At 37.8% G+C, this 24,878-nt stretch overlaps 1 protein-coding gene and 3 pseudogenes across 2 annotated transcripts; 2 read left to right on the forward strand and 2 right to left on the reverse strand.

The window, feature by feature from the left end:
- Positions 1-4,376: 4,376 nt before the first annotated feature.
- On the forward strand, positions 4,377-6,356 carry LOC125192859 (putative serine/threonine-protein kinase PBL22; annotated as a pseudogene). The gene is made up of 4 exons (XR_016135568.1): positions 4,377-5,351; positions 5,449-5,474; positions 5,558-5,680; positions 5,779-6,356. The product of XR_016135568.1 is annotated as a putative serine/threonine-protein kinase PBL22 (transcript).
- Positions 6,357-7,377: 1,021 nt separating this feature from the next.
- Positions 7,378-8,593, reverse strand: LOC125192802 (receptor-like protein kinase ANXUR2). The gene is made up of 3 exons (XM_089065028.1): positions 8,480-8,593; positions 7,629-8,319; positions 7,378-7,520 (listed from the first exon to the last, which is right to left on the reverse strand). Exons 1-3 carry the CDS (start codon positions 8,591-8,593, stop codon positions 7,378-7,380), a joined length of 948 nt encoding a protein of 315 aa, XP_088921154.1.
- Positions 8,594-8,991: 398 nt separating this feature from the next.
- LOC125198188 (uncharacterized) lies at positions 8,992-12,735 on the reverse strand (annotated as a pseudogene).
- A 2,423-nt stretch (positions 12,736-15,158) lies between these two features.
- LOC125192832 (putative serine/threonine-protein kinase PBL25) lies at positions 15,159-23,076 on the forward strand (annotated as a pseudogene).
- The last annotated feature ends 1,802 nt before the right edge of the window (positions 23,077-24,878 follow it).

Here is a 24,878-nt window from a genome sequence, read left to right on the forward strand (position 1 = left end):
ATTAGGAGACTTAGGCTGCTTGTTTATTTGAGTCGGACTGGAATTGGAATACAAGAATGACGAGAGCTCGGACGGAGTCAATAGAAGGATGAATACAATGTGCTAACATCACATATATTTTAGAAATTCCAAAGAGAGACCGAAGGGTAAGATTTATACATGTATGCATTGTTGAAATTAAATTATCTTCTTAAAGTATAATTTTTGCATATTATGTTCTTTTAAAAAGGATGATTTTTGCATAATATTTGAGAACGGGAAGGATTGACAAGTGAAGGATTTAATAGAACGAGGTGTGCTTTCTTTTTAAATAAGGACTATGTCCTAAGTATGTTCATTTTTAAATGGTGCAAAATATGTTTGTCATGCCATATTTTTGTGTTGATGTGGGACCTATCTGAAGTGGCTTTTGCCATGTATGGTTAATCGAATTCGGGTCTGAGTAGGGAGTGAGTACCTACTCAGGCTGGTGTACACCCAGTAGATCGTGCGCTATCTCTTTGAGTTGGCCGGTCTAGTGACTTGGAATGTGGCCACATTCCTTGTCATGTAGTTCAGATATGGTATGGTGATGTTGATGATGTTGAGGTTGATGGTGATGATGATGTTGGTGAAATGTTTTAGTGACTCGGGTCCTTTCAAAGTTAAAACCCCGAGGTCACTCGTTAATGGCATGATAAACAATTTTTATAAAAATGTTTTCGGCATGAGTCCGATGAGTGCATCAAGTACTCAGCCCTGCATTTGTTTTAAAAAATGTGCAGGTTGAGCAGTGACGAGCGCGGTGGGTGTTGAGTACAAAAGTGAAGAAGATGTTTATCAAATGGTCGGAATATGTTGTGTCTTCATACATAGCATTATTCTACTCTCGAAATGCTTCCGCTAAATGTTGTTTCTTTTGAGTTTGTGTATTGTTGAGATATTTCCATTTGGATTTGTTGATTGTTGAAATGATACTCTGATTTTTATTCGGGCTATCCCATTTATTCCAAGCTATAGTCGAGTTGTGCCCTTTTTCCCCTTTCTTCCCCGCTTCTTTAATCCTCCCCTAGTCGCGATCCACCGTATTTTCTATCCTTAGAAAATGCGGGCGTGACATTGTGTCTATGTGGATTTGAATGTCGGTAATGTCCCAAGTCTGAATCTTCAATTAACATCGCTCGACACCGATGCAAGGATGATCCCTCCACGCAATGACACGCCATGTTTGAGCATTCTGAGAGGCATGGACAAGCTTTTCGTTTTGGCATGGAATTTTGCCGACAACATTGGGTCTCCTTTGTTGATTTTTGATGTAGGTGATAAAGGGAGACGTTCAGCTGTTCGGTGTGTGTTTGATCCAGAAGGAGATGCCTCGCTAAAGCTTTTGCTTTCAACTATCGTCGTCGGTTTGTGGTTTCCAACTTGAGGACAAGGCGGATTTTAACCGTGGGGGAGTTGATACGATCATATCTCCTTATTATTTAGTATCTTTTATGTCACCATATCTTTTCCATATCTTTGTTTTCTTATTCAATAAGTTAGGGTAGTATTCTAGTATTATAAATAGGAGAGCTTGTTATCATATTTAATCATCTAATCAATGAATCAATGAATATATTATTTTGGCCAAATGCCTTGCGAAATGCTTTGAATCCATAATTTCCTACGCTACATGCTGCCCGACGGAAGGTCTCCGCGCACAGCCGGAACGTATGTCTGATCTATAGCCGTTGCTCGATGGGTTGGAACCCGCGCACAGCCGTCCAGATCCTTATCTCCTCCGCCGACCCTCACGGGCGTCGGGTTATCTTTATCTTGTTATTTTCCGTTTTATCGGATCGTTAGGGATTTAGGTCCTTAACAGAGAGGTTGCGGTTGGTCTTCTTCTTCTTCTTCTTCTTCTTCTTCTTCTTCCTTGATTTGACTCTGACTTGGCCGATGTAGGTGACTTTGGGGGAGGATGGCTCGGGGTTTCGAGGCGTTTCTTGGGGAGGAAAGGGGAGGCCTTGTTAGGGCGGACGTGGTGGTCGGGGGCTGAGGATCGATTTGGAGAGTTTCATGGAGGAGGAAGATGAGAGGCAGATGAAGAGGAGGAAGAGGAAATGGGCTCGCTATTGTGTTGATTTTGCTAGAAGAGGAGGGAGATTGAGCCAGTGGTTGACACCGTATGGAGGCGGCGGAGGAGAGGGGACCGGCTCCGACGGCGGAGGAGGGGGGACCAGCTCCGGTCAGAATAATTTTAATTTAATATTAACTTAATTATTAACCTAATCCGGTCAAAATTCAATTAATCATCGTTGACTGTTAAATTTAACCATTTCCGTCCAATTCGGACTAAATGTGACCCGTTTTTATTTGTGAAGGACCGAATAATTCAAAAGATAATATTTTGGACCAAAATCATAAAATCTCCATATGTTAAGGATCAAAAAGGACATTTAGTCTTTTTTATATTGGTTTTATAATGAAATGTAAGTGAAATAAAGTTAGTAGAATGTGGGCTTCATTACTAAAAGTAGTATAAAAGCAAATGGGATATTGATGCACGGACAAAAATAGCAAATGGGACATTTATTGGTGCGCGGAGGGAGTACTATTCACCATGGTTTTCGTTTAGGTTTTGTATTGCATTTCCAGTTTCAGTTGCTGGGATGTGGTGGTGGGCTTGTTTGTACACACGCATCAACAGTGGCAAGAGAGGAAGTATGCATGCCGGATGAAGATGGTGGCAACAACAATTTCTATCGTGCGACGGGAATCCGGGGTAGTGGTGCTGATGGCATAGCCACGGGAACATGATGAGACATAGACGGTGGGGCCGATGTTTGGAATTGGAGCTTTATAATTCCAATACAATGTTTGGTACCACAAAAAAAATTTGATTTTTTAGAATTGAGTTATGTGCCTAACTCCTCTTGATTCCATAATTTGAATTTCATATCAAAAGTAATAATGGACACTTTCACACACTACACATACACTATAAGTCTATACATATATTGCACACACACATACACATACACGCACACAATGTATATCAATTCCTTCGAATTCAATTTTGTATTGCGTTTTTACCTAAAAAAAATGATTTAAAATTGAATAAAAGTTAAATTCCAAATTAAATTCTAATTTCAATTCTGTGTACCGAACGAACCCCTACATTATTCTTTATTCACTTATCTTTGTTTCTCTTACTTTATTTTCTTCCATAGTACTATATAATTGATTTATTTAGTTTATTTCAATCTCTACTATTTCATTACTTGATTCACTAAATAATGGAGTATTTTTTTTAAAAATTTTTTTACTTATTTTGATCGTTGAATTATTGTACGAACTAGTATTACACTCCCTCCGTCCCGTTTTAGCAGTCCCATTGACTTTTCTGCCATCTCTTTGTAAAAATGATAAAAAAAATTAGTTAAAGTGGAGAAATGGTAAAGTAAGAGAGACAATAATATAGATAAGACTCTTATCTATATTATTCTCTCTCTTAATTTACCATTTCTCATCTTTAACTATTTTTTATCATTTTTACAAAAAGATGGCAGAAAAGTCAATGGGACTGCTAAAGCGGGACAGATGGAGTATAAAGTTTTCTATGATGATTAATACAAGAAAACAACGAAGAAAAGTATAAACTATAGAGCGGAAGTGTACATTGATCATATAGATTTGAATGGTGAAATTGATATGATGTTCCATAAGATCAAACACGTTTCTTTTTTTATATGTAGTAGATAGAATACAGAAATATGAAAACGTTATTCTGACGTCGACGGATAATAAACCTAGCTTACATTTATAAAGAATAAACATAGGATCATATATTTTCTATTCGATCTTATATTTATAGAGAATATAAGACCCTTTAGCTCAAATTTAATCTTTGATGGATCACTTTTATTGACCAACTAAAAGATAGTTATACTCATAAAATTAATTACAGTCCAAAATTCTAACATTTTGACTTATGATTTTTAGAAGTAAATTGTTAATTTTCAATCTTACATAATTGAGCGTGATAAAGAAAAGAAAAGCTTGTAAATTAGTACATAAAATTGTTCTTCATTTTCATGTGAATATATAATATTCACTCTATTCCACAACAATAGAGTATTTGAGAATGACACGAATATTAATCTTAATTGACAAAGTAAAAGAAATCTAACAAAAATAATGATAAAGTAAAAAAGATTTATATAAACAAATATGCATTCTGAAAAAGAAAATATATTCTATTTATATGGAAGACGGAGGGAGTACGATGAAGAGGGTTGTTAGAGTTGTACATTTTGATTATTTATGTTGAAAATGATCAACTACCAAGTCAACCTTATTGTTATGTTTCCTACTTTCCTTCATCTACACTCTATTGGTAAAGCAAACTTGAGCAAAATGAATTCATCAACGCCTGAGAATCTCTGCCGTCGATTTTCACTTCCTGAACTCAACTTAGCCACCGGAGATTTCAGCGAGGAGCATGTGATTGGAAATGGTGGTTTCAGTAAAGTCTACAAAGGCTTCATTGATAATGACTCAATTGTTGTGGCCATAAAGCGGCGGCTAACATCAGATCCCAGCCAAGGCCAGACTGAGTTTACGGCGGAGATTGAAACACTAAAGTAAGTTCCGACATCGTAATCTAGTCTCTCTTATTGGGTACTGTGATGAACATGGAGAGATGATTCTTGTTTATGACTACATGTCTAAAGGAACGTTGGCTGATCACCTATACAATCAGTCGACACTCTCGTGGAATGAACGACTTAAGATATGTATTGGAGCGGGGCGAGGTCTGGACTATCTACACTCGGGTTGCTCCATCATACATCGTGATGTCAAGCCTACTAACATCCTTTTAGATCAAAATTTCACAGCTAAGGTTTTGGACTTTGGGTTGGCCAAACATTTAAGACATGATATCTTACAGAGTAAGGTCTTCACAAAGGTTAAGGGTACATTTGGGTATTTCGACCCGAGTTATTTTACCACTGGTATACTTACAAAGGGAAGTGACACTTACGCGTTTGGGGTAATATTGTTGGAGGTATTGAGTGGGAGACGCGCGGTTGAGGAAAAGCTTGCAGAGGATGAGGTGTGTATGAGCATATGGGCTCAAGACAAAATTCGAAATGGAAAAGCAGACCAGATTGTTGCTTCAAATTTTAAGGGGGATATCTCAGAAGATTGCTTAAAGACGTTTGTTGGGGTTGTTAAAAAGTGTTTGCAGCCTGATCCGAAGAAACGACTCACAATGACTCGAGTTGTGGCGCAGCTCGAGTTGGCCCTTGAACTGCAGGAGACGAAAGGGACTGCAACACAAAAATTACAATTTTGGCCATTTTGGAATAGAGTCATACCATCTGGTAAAAGTGAATTCCTTCTTTGTGTACAATTATTTGATGTTTAAGTTGTGTTGAATGCTATTGATAATCTTTGTGTTTGTTGGTTATGGTGGAACAGGATCAACAACAAAGGATGAAAATGAGGTTGAAGTTGATAAGTTGTCAAAGGCCATCTTTGCCACAGCCATTATAGAAGATGATGTCCCTTTCGTTCTATTCGGTGAAAAAAGGACATTATTGATTATGATGAAAGTCCCATGCGTAATAAATTCACAGGAGTCCTGAAAAATGGAGAGGATGTAACTATTGAAAGGCTCCACTACATGCCTAAGCATGAATTTAGAGCTAAGGTTTGGAATAGCTATATAATATATTGGCATATATGGATGAAAAAAAGTTTTACCATCAATTTGGAACAGCTAATTTAGTTATAGCACATGCTTTGTAGGATTCAAAATCATTATCCTGGGTGAAGCATGAGAACGTGGTCAAACTTGTTGTTTACAATTTGGATGGCTTTGAGCAGGTCTTGGCGTATGATTTCGCTCCACGAGGGTCCCTATACGACATTCTTCATCAACAGCAAGACATAGGCACATGCTCAAAGCGATATCCGGCTTTAACATGGTCCCAAAGAATCGAAATCGCTCTTGGGGTCGCCAGGGGATTATGCTACATTCATAGCAACGGACTGATCCATCATAACATCAGATCCAGAAATATTTTAGTTTGTGATGATGAAACTGCTAAGATATTCATCCTAGTCTATGGACTCTATGCTACTGTATGGATTATTCTGCTGTGAATATAAGCCATCGTAATCTACACATTGATGACAGGCGAGGCGATGTTTACAACTTTGGTGAGATTCTCCTTGAGCTCTTGACAGGTAGTACATTATATGATAACACGCGACGAGAAGAGGGGCAGCATCTCCTTGTGCCATGGGTATGCAGCACAACAACTTCTTCTTTCTCAACGTGTCTTAATTTCGTGTATGCAATTACTATGTATGATAAGTTTTAATAAAATAACATGACACCAGGCATTACCACAGCTGTATTCGAAAAAGGTACACGAGATTGTGGATGGTAGATTAAAAGGAGAGTACCCGCCCGAGGCAGTTAAGAAGGTAAATAACTTGTTTGTCTGATATGTCTATTAATGCGTTTGATTTCATGATTATGATTCTTTGTTTTAAAAACAGATGGCTCGACTTGCTCAATTATGCCTTCAAGATACATCTCATTTTCGTCCAAACATGGGTAAAGTTGTTCAAGATCTCGAGTTGTGCCTTTTGCGCTGCCAAATCACAACACTCACGGAGCTGAAACCAAATCACAACGCTCGATGGGACAAAAATATTGGATATTGAGGAACTCGTGGGGAGCCGAATGAGGCGAAAAGGGTTACGTTAGAAACTTAGAGTGCAACGCGGGATGACTAAATTCTAAAAGACATGGTTAGATTAGGAGTTATTTGGTGATGTCACACAGATTGATTTCTATGTATAGTTATTGTGTAGTTTGATTTTGTGTATGCTCAATGTATTCAGTTATATATATTATTAATTTAATAAAAATAGTTCTTTGGCTTGTTTTAATATTTTCGAACTTACTAGTATCCAACTGAAATCTATTTTTTCCTTAAGATTTTGCTCTATGCCTTCGAAATTATAATGCTACTTAAGTTTGAACAAAAATTGTCCAAATGTAATTACTATCAAATTGAAGTTTTTTTTTTATCATTAGTAGTATTACTTAAATTAACAATATTAATACAATCTATTCCTATATTTCCATGCGTTGCGGATGCTCTTATTCTGCTTTAACTTAATCAAAAGGGTTGAGAAACAGTGTTTTTTGTTTACTAGTTGGAAATTACAAATCTCTCTCTTGTTTCATATTTTTGTACTGTAGTTTGTTGCTAGCATTGTGTAATACAGTAACTCCAAACCTTTGCTCTAAATTCAAATACATGCTTAGGCATGCAGTGGATCATTTTATGTGATGCATCCTCTCCATTTTTCCGGATTCTTGCGAATTCATTATACATTAAAACAATTACCAACAATGTCATTTGTTTCACCGAATAGAAAGAAAAAGACATCGTCTTCTTTCATGGCAGTGGTAGGAAAGGCCTTTGACAGCATATCAACTTCGATTTCATTATGATCCTTTGCTGTTGATCCTATGCCACCATAACCAGCCAACACAAAGAATATCAAGATCATTCATCACAACTTAAACATCCAATATTTGTAAAGTACATATACACATAGAAAGAATTCACATTTACCAGATGACCAATATAGTAATATATGTGTTGCTGATCCATTCCTCTTCTGCTGTTCAAGGGCTAACTCAAGCTGCGCCACAACACGACTCATTGTGAGTCGTTTCAACGGATCAGGATGCAAACAACTTTCAGCAACCCCAACAAATGTCTTGAGGCAATCTTCCGAGATATCTCCCTTCAAATTTGAAGCTACAATGTGGTCTGCTTTTCCATTTCGAATATTTTCTTGAGCCCATATGCTCATGCACACCTCATCCTTTGCAAACTTTTCCTCAACCACGGGTCTCCCACTCAATACCTCCAACAATATTTTACCAAACGCGTATGTGTCACTTCCCTTTGTAACTAAACCCGTGGTAAAATAACTTGGATCAAAATACCCAAATGAACCCTTAACCTTTGTGATGACATGGCTCTGCAAGATATCATTCCTTAAATGTTTAGCCAACCTAAAATCCGAAACTTTAGCAATGAAATTTTCATCTAAAAGGATGTTAGTAGGCTTGACATCACGGTGTATGATGGAGCAATCAGAGTGGAGATAGTCCAAACCTCGCCCAGCTCCTATACATATCTTAAGTCTTTCATTCCACGAGAGAGTAGAACCGCCGTTGCTATCACTCAATAGCTTGTGGAGGTGATCTGCTAGTGTTCCATTCAACATGTAGTCATAAACAAGAATCATCTCTCCCTATTCATCACAGTACCCATCAGAGAGACTAGATTACTATGTCGGAATTTACTTAGTGTTTCAATATCCACCATAAACTCGGTCTCCCCTTGACTCGGATTTGATGCTAACCACCGCTTTATGGCCACCGCAGTTGATTATCAATGAAGCCTTTGTAGACTTTACCAAAGCCACCCTTCCCAATCACATGCTCCTCGCTGAAATCTCTGGTGGCTAAGTTGAGTTCAGCAAGTGAAAATCGACGACAGAGATTCTCAGACGTTGATGATTTCATCTTTTCAACTCAAATTTGCTTTACCAAAAGAAAGTATATTATATTATTTGGATTAAGATATTTGGAGTGTGATTCATATGGAGTAGTGAAAACAGAAATATTAGCACTACTATTTAAAATAGCATAAACATTCAAAAAGAAAATAAAATACTGCCCAAAATTTTCTTCCAATCTATACGCTTCGTTCTATCCTCTGTGCAATTAGAGGCCTGCAAAAGAGTACTATATATATAGTAGTACTATAGTAATAAGTCCATTTTCAGCAATCATTTACCAAATCTACATTTCCAGTCACACATGCGCCACTTAAATCGGCTGAAATCGTTTGAGTGACATTATCATTTCTCTTAAGAAGAAAGCAAATAAGCATGAAGTGATTTCTATCATCTAGGCCGGCATGTATCTTCAGCTCCGCTGCTTTCATGCGTAACTGAATTAGATATTATATGACAAATGAATGAAATAATCATGAAGCAATTTCTTTCAATTCGGCGCGTCTATCTTCAGCTCTCAATTGATTTTGGCTCCTTGACTGCTGTCATTTGGTTTCATGAAGTCACAGCTCGAGATCTCGTACAACTCCACGCATGTTTGGAGCTCTATCTTGAAGGCACAGTTGAGCAACTTGAGCCATCTGTTTTTAAAGCAAAGCATCTATCATGAAATCAAATGCAAGTTCTTAACTGCCTCGGGTGGGTAGTCTCCTTTTAATCTAGCATCCACAATCTTGTGTACCTGTCTGAATCCAGCTGTATAAAAGCTTGCTGCCATATTTTTTATAACAAATTATACATAGTATACTTGAAACAAAGAGAGACACTGATAAAGAATTTATTGTATAGCTGTTTACCCATAACATAAGGTCAGGCTGCCCTGCTCGTAGTGTGTTATCAACTATTTTACTACCTGTCAAGAGCTCAAGGAGAACCTCACCAAAGCTGTAAATATCACATTTCTGATTGTGAGCATTCAATAGATTAGGATGACACTCTTTATATGATATTGTCCTACAAGATTGACATTGAGTCCATAGTAAAGGATCAATTATCATAGCAGTTTCATCATCACAGAGTAAAACATTGTTGGATCTGATGTTGTGATGGACTAAATCCCAGCAATAATTATGTATGTAGCATAATCCCCTGGCAACCCCAAGAGCGATTTGAATTCTTTGAGACCATGTTAAAGCTGGATTCGGATTTGAGCTTGAACCTATGCCTTCCTGTTCATGAAGGATGTCGTGCAGGGACCCTCGTGGAGCAAAATCATATGCCAAGACCTGCTCACGGACATCCAAATTGTAAACAAAAAATTTGACCACACTCTTTTGCGACGCCAATTCTCTCAATCGGCTGCTAGGCTAGGCGTTATCACTCTCTTCTTCCAAAAAAATAAAATAAATGAAGCAATCGGCACATAGCTTCAACAATTAGATGATTTACTAGAATAAAAAAGGTCTTTTATTATTTTCCAACAACTGTAAGTTGGATATGCAACACAAAATTCAAATACTGAAGATTATGGAGTATATGAGAGATACCAAAATCTCCTGAGGTACTACTCGATATAGGGTATATACTAGAGTAATGAGTCCATGTTCAGCAATCATTTCCAATCACACATGCGCCACTTAAATCGTCTGAAATAATTTTATAGTTTGATCAAAGAAAAAAGGAAATAAAATCCAATGAAATGAAATAAGCATGAAGTAATTTCTCTCATTTCGGCTTTCGTCTAACTTCAGCTTTCCTGCATTCATGCATAATCTTGGTTGAGTTCAGCTCCGAGAGTTTTGTGGTTTGGTTTCACGAAAGCACAACTCAAGATGTAGCATAGCTTCAAGCATCTTTGGAAGACAATATTTTTCATCTCGCAGGCACAATTGAGCAACTTTAGCCATCTGTTTTTTAAAACAAACCATCATAATCATGAAATCAAATGCAAGAAACATATCAGATAAAACAAATTATTTACCCTCCTAATTGCCGTGAAGTTGCGTAAGTAGTCTCCTTTTAATCTAGCATCTACAATCTTGTGTACCTTGTCTGAATCAAGTTGTGGTAATGCCTGGTGTCATATTATTTTAAAACTTATCATAAATAGTAATGGTATACACAAAACTAAGACACATTGAGAAAAAAGTTATTGCTGTGTTGCATACCCATGACACAAGGTGTTGCTGCCTTGCTCGTCGTGTGTTATCAAATAATTTACTACCTGTCAAAAGCTCAAGGAGAATCACACCAAAGTTGTAAATATCGTCTTGCTTGTGATCATTCCGTAGATTAGGATGGCTTATATCCTCAGCGAAATAATCCGTACAGTAGCATACAGCCCATAGATTAGGATGAATTATCTTAGCAGTTTCATCATCACAAAGTAAAATATTGCTGGATCTGATGTTATGATGGGCCCATTCATTGCTATGGATGTAGAATAATCCCTTGGCGACCCCAAGAGCGATTTGTATTCTTTGGGACCATGTTAAAGCCGGATATGGGTTTGAGCTTGAACCTATGCCTTGCTGTTCATGAAGAATGTCATGAAGGGACCCCCTGCTGAAGGCCATCCATATTGTATACAACAAGTTCGACCACGTTCTTATGCTTCCGCTTAGATAAGGGTTTTGAAACCTACAAAAACATGTTTTACATCTACATTAGTCATTCCCTAATAGAAGTAAACAGTTTCATCCAGATAGACCAATATAGGTATATAGTTATTCCAAACCTTTGCTTTAAATTCATATTCATGCTTAGGCATGTAATGAATCCTTTCAATTGTTGCATCCTCTCCAATTTTCAGGACACCTTTGAATCCATTATACATGGGACTAAAATAATCATCAACAATGACATCTGTTTCACTGAATAGAACGAAAGGGACATCATCTTCTTTCATGGTAGTCGCAGGAATGGTCTTTGACAGCTTATAAACTCCAACCTCACTTCGATCCTTTGATGTAGATACTGTGTCACCATAACCAACACAAAGAATATCAAGATCATTCATCACAACTTTAACAACTTCAATCTCATTTTGATCCTTTGGTGTTGATCCTGTGTCACCATAATCAACCAACACAAACAATATCAAGATCATTCATCGCAACTTAAACTTCAAATATTTGTAACGTATGTAAACATAGAAAGAATTCACATTTACCAGATGGTATACCTCTATTCCAAAATGGCCAAAACTGTAATCTTTGTGTTTTCGCCCCTTTCCTCTCTTGTTGTTGAAGGGCTAACTCAAGCTGTGCCACGACATGAGTCATTGTTAGTCGCTTCTTTGGATCAAGATGCAAACATCCTTTAACAACCCCAACAAATGTCTTAAGGCAATCTTCTGAGATTTCGCCCTTCAAATTTGAAGCAACAATCTGGTCAGTTTTTCCTTTTCGAATTTTCTCTTTAGCCCAGATGCTCATACACACCTCATCCTCCGCAGGCTTTTTCTCAACCGCGCGTCTCCCACTCAATACCTCCAACAATATTATCCCAAACGCATAAGTGTCACTTCCCTTCGTAAGTACACCCGTCGTAAAATAACTTGGATCAAAATACCCAAACGAACCCTTAACATTTGTCAAGACCTGGCTCTGTAAGATATCATGTCCTAAATGTTTGGCTAACCCAAAATCCGAAACCTTAGCTGTGAAATTATCATCCAAAAGGATGTTTGTAGGCTTGACATCACGATGTATGATGGAGCAACCCGAGTGAAGATAGTCCAGACCTCGCCCCGCTCCAATACATATCTTAAGTAGTTGATTCCATGAGAGTGTCGACTGGTCGTAGAGGTGATCAGCCAACGTTCCCTTCGACATGTAGTCATAAACAAGAATCATCTCTCCCTCCTCATTGCAGTACCCAATCAGAGAGACAAGATTAAGATGTCGGAAGTCGGAACTGAGTCAGTGTTTCAATCTCCGCCGCAAATTCTGTCTGTCCCTGTCCTTTTCCATGATTCGCATTTGAGGCTAACAGCCGCTTTATGGCCACATAGACTGACCCATTATGAATGAGGCCTTTGTAGACTTTCCCAAATCCTCCTTTTCCAATCTCATGTTCTTTGCTGAAAACTCCTGTGGCTGACTGGATTTCGGCGAGTGAGAATTGACGGCAGAGTCGCTCAGCCATTGATGATGTGGAGTAATATTTTGAGCTCAATCTGGTTGTCACGATATCAAGTAGTTGGGGCAAAATATAAGAATGTCCATGGCACGAAAAGCTAGTTGACTTTGCCTAATCATTCTTTCCAGATAAATAGCTCCAATCCGAGATTTTAAAACGGCCAATTGGAATAATTTATTAATCTAAACAGAACAACTATGGCATGTGAAGATTAACTATGGACATATATTCGAGAAGTAGGTGTGTTGCTGCAAATGAAAGTTTTGATTGCCAGCAAAATGCATGACTAATTCGATGTAGAGTCAAGCATCACAATTCTTTATATTATTGGATATATTTGGATATAGATATTTAGACTGTGATTCATTACTCATTAGAAAGTAGAAACCCATTTTTTACTTAACTGAAAACAGAATATTACCATATTATTTAATATTGACATTCAAAAAGAAAATAAAATACCCAAAATTTTCTCCCCATTCCAACAACTAAAAGTTGGATATGCAACACAATATTCATATAGTTTGAGATAATTCAAAATAGCATATCCATTTTCAACAATCCAATTTCCAATCACACATTCACCACTTAAATCGTCTGAAATAATTTTACAGTTTAAGTAACATCGTCATTTCTCTAAGAAAAAAGGAAGTACTGTGATCCAAAGAAAAATGAAATAAGCATGAAGTAAATTCTCTCATTTCGGATGGCGTCTCCCCTGCATTCATGCAGATATATTAAGATGCAATCTGAGTCTCAGTTGATTTGGTTTCGCCAAGGGACAGCTCAAGATCTTGTACAACTTTAACCATCTTTCGACGATAGTATCCTTCATCTTCAAGGCACGATTGCGCAACTTTAGCCATCTGTTATAAAGCAAAGCATCACAACCATGAAATCAAATACAATAAACTTATCAGAGATAAACAAGTTATTTACATTCTTAGCTGCCTCGAGCGAGTACTCTCCTTTTAACCGAGCATCCACAATCTCGTGTACCTTGTTCGAATCCAGCTGTGGTAATGCCTGGTGTCATATTAATTCAAAACTTATCATACATAGTAATAGTATACACTGAGAAACAAGAATTTATTGCTATGGTGCATACCCATGTCACAAGGTCTTCTTCTCCTAGTATTTTACCACCTGTCAAAAGCTCAAGGAGAATCACACCAAAGTTGTAAACATCACCTCGCCCGTGATCATCCTTTAGTTTAGGATGGCTTATATTCTCAGAAAAATAATCAGACAGTAGCATTGAGCCCAAAGATTAGGATGCATTATCTTAGCAGTTTCATCACAACAAACTAAAATATTCCTGGAATTGATGTTATGATGGACCCATCCGTAGCTATGAATGCAGCATAATCCCCTGACGGCCATCCAAACTGTAAACAAGTTCGACCACGTTCTCATTCTTGAAAGATAATGTTTCTGAATCCTACAAAGCCATAGACATTTCAAATTGATTAACTTTTTGTATCCAAATAGGCCAATATATAATATAGTAATTACAAACCTTTGCTCTAAATTCAAATGCATGCTTAGGCATGTAGTGGATCCTTTCAATTGTTGCATCCTCTCCATTTTTCAGGATTCTTGAGAAGTTATACATATCATCAACAATGTCATTTGTTTCACCGAATAGAATGAATTTCATTTTGATCCTTTGTTGTTAATCAGACTAATTATTTATTTACTTCAACAATTGGTCTCATTTTCATTGTTTGGATTTTGGACCAATATTGAGGGGTATATTAAAATTGCAGAAGTCTCGTTACAGTCGTCATATCGTATTCCTTTTATGAATATCTCGATACTATTATAGATGAGTCTCGTTTCCTTCTATCCTTAAATTTAACATGCTTAAATTTTCTTATTTTATTGGAGTATCTTTCTAATTTTACTAATTTTTTATTTATTTCTTTTAATTGATTTTTTCTATTCTCTTACTTTAATTTATTCTCTATTCATTTTATTTAACACTTCACTTTAACTCACTAAACTTTTAAGAGTTATTAATATTGCAGAAGTCTCATTAGTTATACTTATATCATTCCTTTTTAACACTGTCATTATAGTTGAGAGCATTTCCCTCTATCCTTAAATTAATACCATTAATCTCTTTTAATTTATTATCTTTTTAATTTTACTTTGTTTTCAATTTTTTAAATATTTTATTTTTCCTTAGTTTATTTCTTCAATTCTCTTACTTTTTTTTTTTTTTTTATTTACACTTCACTTAACTCACTAATCTTTTTTTCATTACTAATATCCATGGTAAAAAAAACGTTTCCAAATGAAAGATGATTACAATACCATAATGTGGGACGTAAACGTTGTAAAATCCAAAGTATTGATTCGCAACAGTTATGTTTCTTTAGCCTATTTCCTTCGGTAAAACCGTCAAACCAATTTGAGCTGAAAAGATGAAATCATCAGCAGCCGAGAATCTGTGCCGTCGATTTTCACTTGCCGAACTCAACTTAGCCACGGGAGATTTCAGCGACGAGCACGTGATTGGAAAGGGTGGTTTTGGTAAAGTCTACAAAGGTTTTATTCATAATGAGTCAATTGCTGTGGCCATAAAGAGACGGCAAGCATCAGGTCCCAGCCAAGGGCAGACAGAGTTTGCTGCCGAGATTGAAACACTAAGTAAGTTCCGACATCGTAATCTAGTCTCTCTTATTGGGTACTGCGATGAAGACGGAGAGATGATTCTTGTTTATGAATACATGTCTAAGTGAACGCTGGCTGATCACCTGCATAATCAGTCGACACTCTCTTGGAATGAACGACTTAAGATATGTATTAGAGCGGGGCGAGGTTTGGACTATCTTCACTCTGGTTGCTCCATCATACATCGTGATGTCAAGCCTACTAACATCCTTTTGGATGAAAATTTCACGGCTAAGGTTTCGGATTTTGGGTTGGCCAAACATTTAGGACATGATATCTTACATAGTCATGTCTTGACAAATGTTAAGGGTTCGTTTGGGTATTTCGACCCAAGTTATTTTATGACCGGTGTACTTACAAAGGGAAGTGACACTTATGCGTTCGGGATAATATTATTGGAGGTATTGAGTGGGAGACGTGCGGTTGAGGAAAAGCTTGCAGAGGATGAGGTGTGTATGAGCATATGGGCTCAAGATAAAATTCGAAATGGAAAAGCTTATCAGATTGTAGCATCTAATATATGAAGGGCGAAATCTCGGAATATTGCCTCAAGACATTTGTTGGGGTTGTTAAAAGATGTTTGCATCCTGATCCGAAGAAACGACTCACAATGACTCGTGTTGTGGCGCAGCTTGAGCTGGCCCTTGAACAGCAGGAGAGGAAAGGGACAGCAACACAAATAATACAATTTTGGCCATTTTGGAATAGAGTAATACCATCTGGTGAAAGTGAATTCTTTCTATGTGCAAATACTTTATAAATATTTGATGTTTAAGTTGTGATGAATGATTTTCATATTTCTGTGTTGGTTATGATGAAACAGGATCAACATCAAAGTATCAAAATATGGTTGTAGTTGATAAGCTGCCAAAGGCCATTCCTGATGGAATCCCTTTCATTCTATTTGGTGAAGCAAAGGACCTTGAATTCGCAGGAGTCCTTAAAAATGGAGAGAAAATGCAACAATTGAAAGGCTCCACTACATGCCAAAGCATGATTTTGAATTAAGAGCAAAGGTTTGGAATAGCTATATAATTGCCTATCTGGATGAAATAGAATAGTAGTACTATGGAACACTTGGTTTTTGTAGGTTTCAGGACCATTATCTAACCTTAAGCATGTGAACGTGGTCGAACTAGTTGTTTGCAATTTGGATGGGCGTCAGCAGGTCTTGGCGTATAATATTTCTCTACGAGGATCCCTACACGACATTCTTCATGAACAGCAAGGGATAGGTTCAAGCTCAAAGCCATATCCTTTAAGATGGTCTCAAAGAATCCAAATCGCTCTTGGGGTCGCAAGGGGATTATGCTACATTCATGATCATGACGCGGAATTGATCCATCATAACATCAGATCCAACAATATTTTAATTTGTGATGATGGAACTGCTAAGATAATTGATCCTTTTCTATGGACTGAATGCCAACCTTGTAGGCTAATATCATGGGGAGAGAGTCATTGTAACGCCCCGTCTTTCGAACCCTAATTTTTGTGACGTGGAAATTTTGCATTAAATGCTTTTAATGCTATGATATGTGAAATTAAATGATGAGTGATAAATTGCAATATTCTATGTGACCTAATTGCGATATGGAGTTGAGTTTGAGTTGAATGGTCAACTTGTTGAATATGTGACGTGGCTAATGAATAGTCAATATTGTGGAAAATATGACGTGGCCGTGGAATGGTCAAAGTCGTTTGAAAATGTGAAGTGGAAATGATTTTCGAAAATGTGGATATTGTGATGTGGGAAGAAATAATATTTGTGGTGAATTATTTTCCTAAGGGAGGAGTGAGAATTAAATAGGAGCATTTTATTTAAGTATGTGGAATTTTCAACCCTCCTATTTATTGGAAAGAAATCCTATTTTTCTTGGATTTAATTATTGCTTGGGATAATTATCCAAATTAAATCCAAAGTCCGATTATACCTATTTATTCATGAAATTTTCGAAACCTATGATTGGTCTAGAGGGATTTTCGAAATTCCCTTATTATGGAAGAAGGGATAATTTTTATTCTATTATTTGATCCCTTATTGATTCTCTTCCATAATTAAATTTAAATATCCTAGCATATCTTGACAAATCTAAGAAGATCCTATCATATCCTAATTTAAATAGGATTTAAATCTAATTCCTTCTAAGGAATGGAAAGTCACGCCACTTCCGTGATATTTTATTCTACTCCGTAAAATATTCAAATTAAATCATATGCTATTAAATAAGCATGAATTTCGAATTCCCTAATATTTCTCTCCAAATTGTCGGCCTCTACAACCAACAAATCTCTCCCAAATCTTTATTTATTTAATTATTGGAGTATATCTTGCACTCTATAAATAAGAGGAGAGAAATCAAAACCCTAACACTACAGAAACCGTCCCCCACTCTCCCAATTTTCGGTCTCTCTCTTTCTCCCACTCTCTCAAATTTTTCTTCTACTTTCTCCATTAATTCTTCATCTTGTGGAGAAGAATTAAAGCTGCAATTCAAGAATTCATTGAAGAATCAAGATTCTACTTGTTTCTACCGTTCGTTTTTGCAAGAAAAGGTACTTCTATTATTAATCTTTTCTTCCTCTACCGATTAATCGGTATTTCTTGAGTCCACATGCATTTAGAACGAGTGAAGGGGGAAATTAATCGGTGAATTTGGATGCATGTGTTGGTGTGACCGTGTGTGAAGGGGGAAATTAATCGTACTTTGAGTTTGATTGTTGATTTTGAAAATAATCGAAGGGAAAAGGGAAACGAGAGATCATGCATAATTTTAATCCATGATTTGAGACTTATTTGAAATATATGAACTAAAGGTGATAGTTCGCGTTCCTGATGGGATATCAAGAAGAAGTGCATTTTTGTTGAACTCGAAAGAAATCGAGGTGGGCTTGATTCTAAACTCTCTTCTATATGCAAATTTATGATGTTGGAGAAATAAGGGTGGATTGAACTGTTATGCCATGCCTATAGATTATTTTGGATATTGTGTGTGCCTGATGCCTAGATTGTGAGTACGCTCCATTAGGCTACAGCGGCTATAAAAACGAATTCGGGTCTGAGTAGGGCCGCAAACCCTATCAGGCTAGTGTACACGGTGGGATCGGGATCCGTCCTTGCTAGTCGGCCGATCTCGTGAGCGAATAGTGTGGCCACACTTTCGTCGCACTATGAAAAGATGATTGATGAGAAATTGGGAGGTATTATTTGACTGGCCAGTCCATGATATATTTTTGTGATACTCGATGCTTATCTTTAAATAAATGCAAAACCTCGAGTTCACTATGGTAAGGGTGGCATAACTATTAAAATGTTTTGGCATGAGTCCACTGAGTATGTTTAAAATACTCAGCCCTGCATGTGTTTTCCCTATGTGCAGGTTGAGCGGCGATGGGCGGTCGGTGGTGTTGAGAAGATTGAATCGAATAAAATGGATGTTTGGAACTATAAGTGTAGTCATGTCTTCATACATGGCTCCGCTTTCTCTTGATATGCTTCCGCTGAATATTTTTGGAAAACTTATTATTTTTGGTTATGGTGAACTTAATTCTTTGTTTTGGAATGAGGGGAATTTTCGCGTTTTGTTGGAATTATGCTAAACCTTTGACTTTTGAGCCTAATCTATTAAGTCTTAATTCTCGTGAGTTAGCCGTTGACTTATTGCCTTGATCTTCATTAATTGCTAGGGTAAATCTCTTTAATTGAAACCCTAGTCTCTGTTCTTGTTGTTTTTAAGTTCGCCTAAGTAGCAGTCGCTGCATTTATTATACCCTAGAAATGCCGGGCTGTTACTCCTAATCTATGGCATCATCACAATCCTAACATTGACGTTTACAACTTTGGTGAGATCCTCTTTGAGCTTTTGACAGGTAGTAAAATAACTGATAACACACGACAAGCAAGGCAGCATCACGTTGTGTCATGGGTATGCAGCGCAATAATAAATTCTTGAGCAGTGTGTCTTTGCTTCATGTTACTATTTGTAATTAGTTTTGAATAATATGACAACAAGCATTTCCACAGCTGGATCCAGACAAGGTACACAAGATTGTGGATGGTAGATTAAAATCAAACTACTCTCTCAAGTCGGTTAAGAAGGTAAATAACTTGTTTGTCTGATGAGTCTCTTGCATTTGATTTCATGATTATGATGATTTATTTTTAAAACAGATGGCTCGAGTTGCTCAATTGTGCCTTCAAGATAAAGTTCAAGTTCATTCAATGATGAGTGAAGTTGTACGAGATCTCGAGCTGTGCCTTCGCAAAACTAACTGAGAAACGGGGATGTAGGCACCAGATGATGTTTCTGTTTTTACTATATGGAATGTGTTTCTATAAAATTATTTTCAGACGAAAATGTAACTCATTTCTCATAGAATCTGTAGTTCAGTTAGCCACGAAAAAATAAGTTACATTTTCGTCTGAAATGATTTTATAGTTTTGAGTGACATTGTCATTTCTTTAAGGGCATCCACAATGGGTCGTCCTAAGGTCCGCCTTAAAGGGCGTCCTATGCTCCGCGACGTCAGTATTTTATCCTCCTACCCTTCCACCTGCAGTGGGGTGCCTTAAAGTCCGCCCTCAGCTTTTTTTATTTATTTGAATATTTAAAACACTACAAAAATTGGAAAAAACGGCTTCATTTCGTTTACAGTACGAAAGAAAAAAAACTACAAATTCCCAATGCCTGTTACGCTTCCAAACTTCTTCAATCATGTCATTCATGAGCTGAGCATGGTCTTGTTGGCTGCGCATTGAGGTCTGTCTAGCTATAACCTCATTGAAGCCCATTGGTAATCCTCGAGTGACAGGCGGGGTCGTCGTGCTGGACCTAGATCCACCTTCATCATCGCCACAATCGATGACACTTCCACCTTCTTGTTCGACTATCATGTTATGCAAGATAATGCACACATACATGACATCGGCGATGACTTCCTTGAACAGAAACGCGCCGGACCTTTCACTATTGTCCACGGCGATTGGAGCACACAAAAAGCCCGCTCCACATCCTTCCACACAGCCTCCTGCTTTGCCGCAAATAACACAGTCCTGTCACTCATTGGGCAGATGATCGTCCTCACAAAAACAGGCCACCTTGGGTATATGCCATTGGCCAAGTAGTACCTCATATGATATCGGCGTCCGTTGGCAGTGAACTCGATGGTCGGGCCGCGACACCTGCATTGATCGGCCAAGAGGTTGGACGAGTTGGGGACATTGATGTCGTTGTTCGACCCGGCTACACCGAAGTAAGCATGCCAGATCCAAAGCCGATGGTCAGCGACGGCTTCGAGGATCATCGTCAGGTGGCTGCCCTTGTATCCACTGGTAAATTGGCCTCTCCACGCCGTCGGGCAATTCTTCCACTCCCGTGCATACAATCGATGCTCCCTAGCATTCCAGGAAAGCCGCATGCCGTCTCGTGCATCTTCATCAGGGCCTGGCAATCCTCAACAGTCGGCCTTCGCAAATATGTGTCGCTAAAAGCCTCCACAACTCCCTACAAAAATTCTTCAGGTAATCGCGGCCGGTTGTCTCCCCGACGTGAAGGTACTCGTCGAACATATCTGCTGTGGCGGCGTAGGCCAACTGCCGGAGCGCAACCGTGCACTTCTACGACGGTGTAAGGCCTGGTCTACCGACGCCATATTCTCGATACTGGAAGTATTCATCACGTGCCTCCAACGTCTGGACAATGCGGAGAAAAGATCTCGCTGCATTCTAAAACGGCGGTGAAAATGGTCAAAATCCACCGTGGTTGCTCGGCAAAATAGTCGTTGAATTGTTGGTGAGCTACATTGTGCTCACGGCGGACATACGCCAAATCGGCCGAGGGACCGCCACCCCCCAAGAATTCCACCGCAGCATCATTAACGCAATCAAATAAGGCCCGAGTCAAGGCCCGAGTAATGTCTTTCGATGTACTCCAGTCGTTGTTGTCGAGGTTCATTTTTTCAGTGAGAAAGTTGGAAAGTTTTGAGAGATGGGAGAGAATAAATTGGGTGTTTAAATATAACAAAAATTCAAAAAAATAAAAAAATTTAAAAATGTGTCGCATCGTGCGCGCTTTCGTCCGCGTCGCCCACAGTGGGGCGGATGAAAGCGCGGACGATGGACATCGGGCGGCAGATCGTCCACGGACGATCTATCGGGTGCAGACGATGGTTAATCCATCGTCCGCTATGCTACAGTGGCAGACGATAGTCCGCCCGATGCATCGGATACCCTAAGAGCAACTCCAAGGGGGAGGGTAAATGAGAAGGTAAAGCATTATAACTGCCAAATATACCTCTTTTCGATGGAAAAACATTCTCCAAGGGAGAAGGTAAATGGGAAGTTATTAAACCTTCTCCAATTTTGAGGTTACCTCACTATGGAAGAGAAGCTAAAATAGAAATAACTGTTTTTGAGATTGGCGGGAGAGAGAAGCGGCAAAATCTCAACAATAAAATGATGGTGGGAGATAGAAGCAGCAAAATCTCAACAATAAAATTAAGCATGTATTGAATTCTCTGAAATTGGTTGTTAGTTTCATGAAATTAATTCCACCAATAAGAAACAATACCATTAAATTCTAACCCTAATTTTCTAAAAAAAAAGACATCAAGAATAGATTTTTCACCTATTCACTTCTACTCCAAAGCCAAGCAATCCCTTTCAATATCAGGCAAAAGAAAATCAAAGGTATAAACCTAGAAAAGAAGATAGGAGAAAGAGATTTGTGTTCTTTGCCTGAAGAATTGCGCTTCTGTGGAACAGAAGGCATTCTTTTGTTAAATGGATTATATGTAATGGGTTTATGCAGAGGATGGTGTCGCCTTTATAAACAAACATTTGTGCAGGGATTTCTTATATTTCATTTAATATTTTATATCATTTGATAAATAGATTGTTTAATATTTAATATTTTATGTTTAGATTATTGTTTAATACAATATCTATTCTTTAATACAGTATCTCTTTTAATTGTTGTAGATGGATTTTTCATACAATGATTCTGAGTCTCTCACAGATTTATTGACAAGAGAACATTCCGTTGACTTAGCCGATGACTATGATGATTTTGGGGCAAGCTTCGAAATCGACACTTCAAATGTTGTTTCTCCTACAACACGAAAAAAAGGGCAACGAATTTCAAGTTTTACCCGTGAAGATGATCAACTTTTGATTGCGGCGTATCATCATACAAGCAAAGATCCAGCTACTGGAAGCGGACAAAATGCTACTACATTTTGGGGAAGGATAAAAAATATATTGATGACAATGGAGGTTTTTCCACCCAACGTATTTTATCTACAATCAAAACACGTTGGAGAAATATTAACATACAATGCGCCAAATTCGTTGGAGTTTACGGTCAAATCGAGCAGCTAAATCAAAGTGGACAAAACGAACAAGGAAGGGTAAATTTGTACAATTTGTAAATATTATGTAGCTTTAAACCACATATTTGCCTAACATTTTTATGCTCATGTTTTTAGCTTCAAGCTGCATACAAGGAATACAAGAGGCAAGTGGGAAAGTCATTTACTTGTCAACATTGTTGGGAAATTTTGATTCTCAATCCCAAATGGGAAGCAACTTTGCCAAACAAGAGACAAAATCCAACCACCGATGCAAATTTGGATCTTGAAGACGGAGTTAATCAAGATAGGCCTATGTGAAGGAAAGCTGCGAAAGAATTGCTAAAAACAAAGGAAAAAGTGTTGTTGGGAGCTTAAGTTCGATTCTTACTCCGGAATTTTTCGAACGAAAAGAAAAAGTCAACCGAGAAAAAGCTGAACGACAAGAGAGAAAGCTGCTACAACATCAATAACAACTTGATCTCCAGCAAGCTTGTTGCGAGATGCAAATTATTGGTCGGGACACTACTAGCATGAGCCCTCAAGAAGCTGCATATTTTGAGAGTATTAAGCAAGAAATTCTAAAAAAGATGGGGGTTTGGAAATAAAAATTAGTTGTTCTTGTGTAGCTTTGTCAACTTTGTTTTCAGTTGATAAGTCCTCTCCCCTGCATCTTTTAGTTTAGATCGAGCATTTGAGATGATATCAACAGTTTCATATTTTTAATCTAAATTTTCATTTGCGCCCAGCAATATGGTTGTGCAGTCATGGTGATTACTCATTTCATCAAAACACAAACGTATTAAATTTTGTGATTGAGTTTTCTAAGTGTTCAAGTTGAATTGTGCATCAAAATTTCTACTTTTCACTAAATGGACTGAAGGCAGATTACAAAGACTACAACTAATGATCAAAGATATTCATGTATATCTAAGGCCAGGATTGTGGAGTACAAAAATAGTGCATGCACTTGCTGTCAATAACCTATATAAACTAACATTTGTAGGCATTAAGCATAAATATGATATTACAGTCCACAATAACAACAAAAATATATTCTTGAGCTTGTTCTAAATTCAATAAAAAAGAGGTTCCACAAATAAATAAAAAAATTAAACCAAAACAGAGGTTTCACAAATAACAAAAACTAAACAAAACACATCATAAAGGACATCAACAACATTTAGCTGCCATGTAGTTTCCATAGGTGCTCAATTAGATCTTCTTTCAATTGAGAATGAGTTTCGTTGCTTCTTATCCGACCCAACCTTTCCCAAAGCTCATCAGCAACATTTAGGTCTCCGTATAACACCAGACTAAAAGAGTTTATGTTGATTTCATCAAAGTCAGTATCAACCGACCCCCCTTCATCCTCAATTATCATATTATGCATTATAATACAAGCTTTCATGATATTTGACAGTGTCTCTAGATCCCAAAGACGGGCAGGCCCACGCACGATAGCAAAGCGAGCTTAGAGCACGCCAACAGCCCTCTCTGTATCTTTTCTTACTGCCTCTTGCATTTTAGCAAAATGTTTATGCTTTAAGCTTTGAGGAAATGATATAGTTTTCACAAATGTTCCCCATCCAAGATATATACCATCGAAAAGATAGTATCCCATTGAATAATCATTCCCATTAATTTGATAATTAACTGTAGGTGCACGACCAGAAGCAATGGTGTCAAACATAGGGGATCGATCCAAAACATTAATGCCATTAAGAGATCCCGGCATCCCAAAGAAAGCATGTCATATCCAAGGATCAAATGATGCTATACTTCTAATATTATTGTTGGAGTTTGACAATGGCCAGTATACATACCTTGCCACGCAGTTGGACAATTTTTCCACTTCCAGAGCATGCAATCAATGCTTCCTAACATATCTGGAAACCCACGTTGTTTGCCAAGTGCTAGTAGTCAAGCTATATCATTGCTGTTTGGAGCCCTCAAGTATTGTGGGCCATATACCTCTACAACTGTTTTCACGAACTCTCTCAAACAAACTAATGTAGTACTCTCTCCAATTCTAACATATTCATCTACAGAATCCGCTAGTTGGCCATAGGCATGCATCTTCGTGGATGTCGTGACCTTCTAAAGAGAGAACAAACCGGGAA

The sequence above is a fragment of the Salvia hispanica genome, chromosome 2, assembly GCF_029641045.1.
Source record: "Salvia hispanica isolate PSC_SH4W2 chromosome 2, Shi_PSC_v1, whole genome shotgun sequence".
Classification (NCBI taxonomy): domain Eukaryota; kingdom Viridiplantae; phylum Streptophyta; class Magnoliopsida; order Lamiales; family Lamiaceae; genus Salvia; species Salvia hispanica.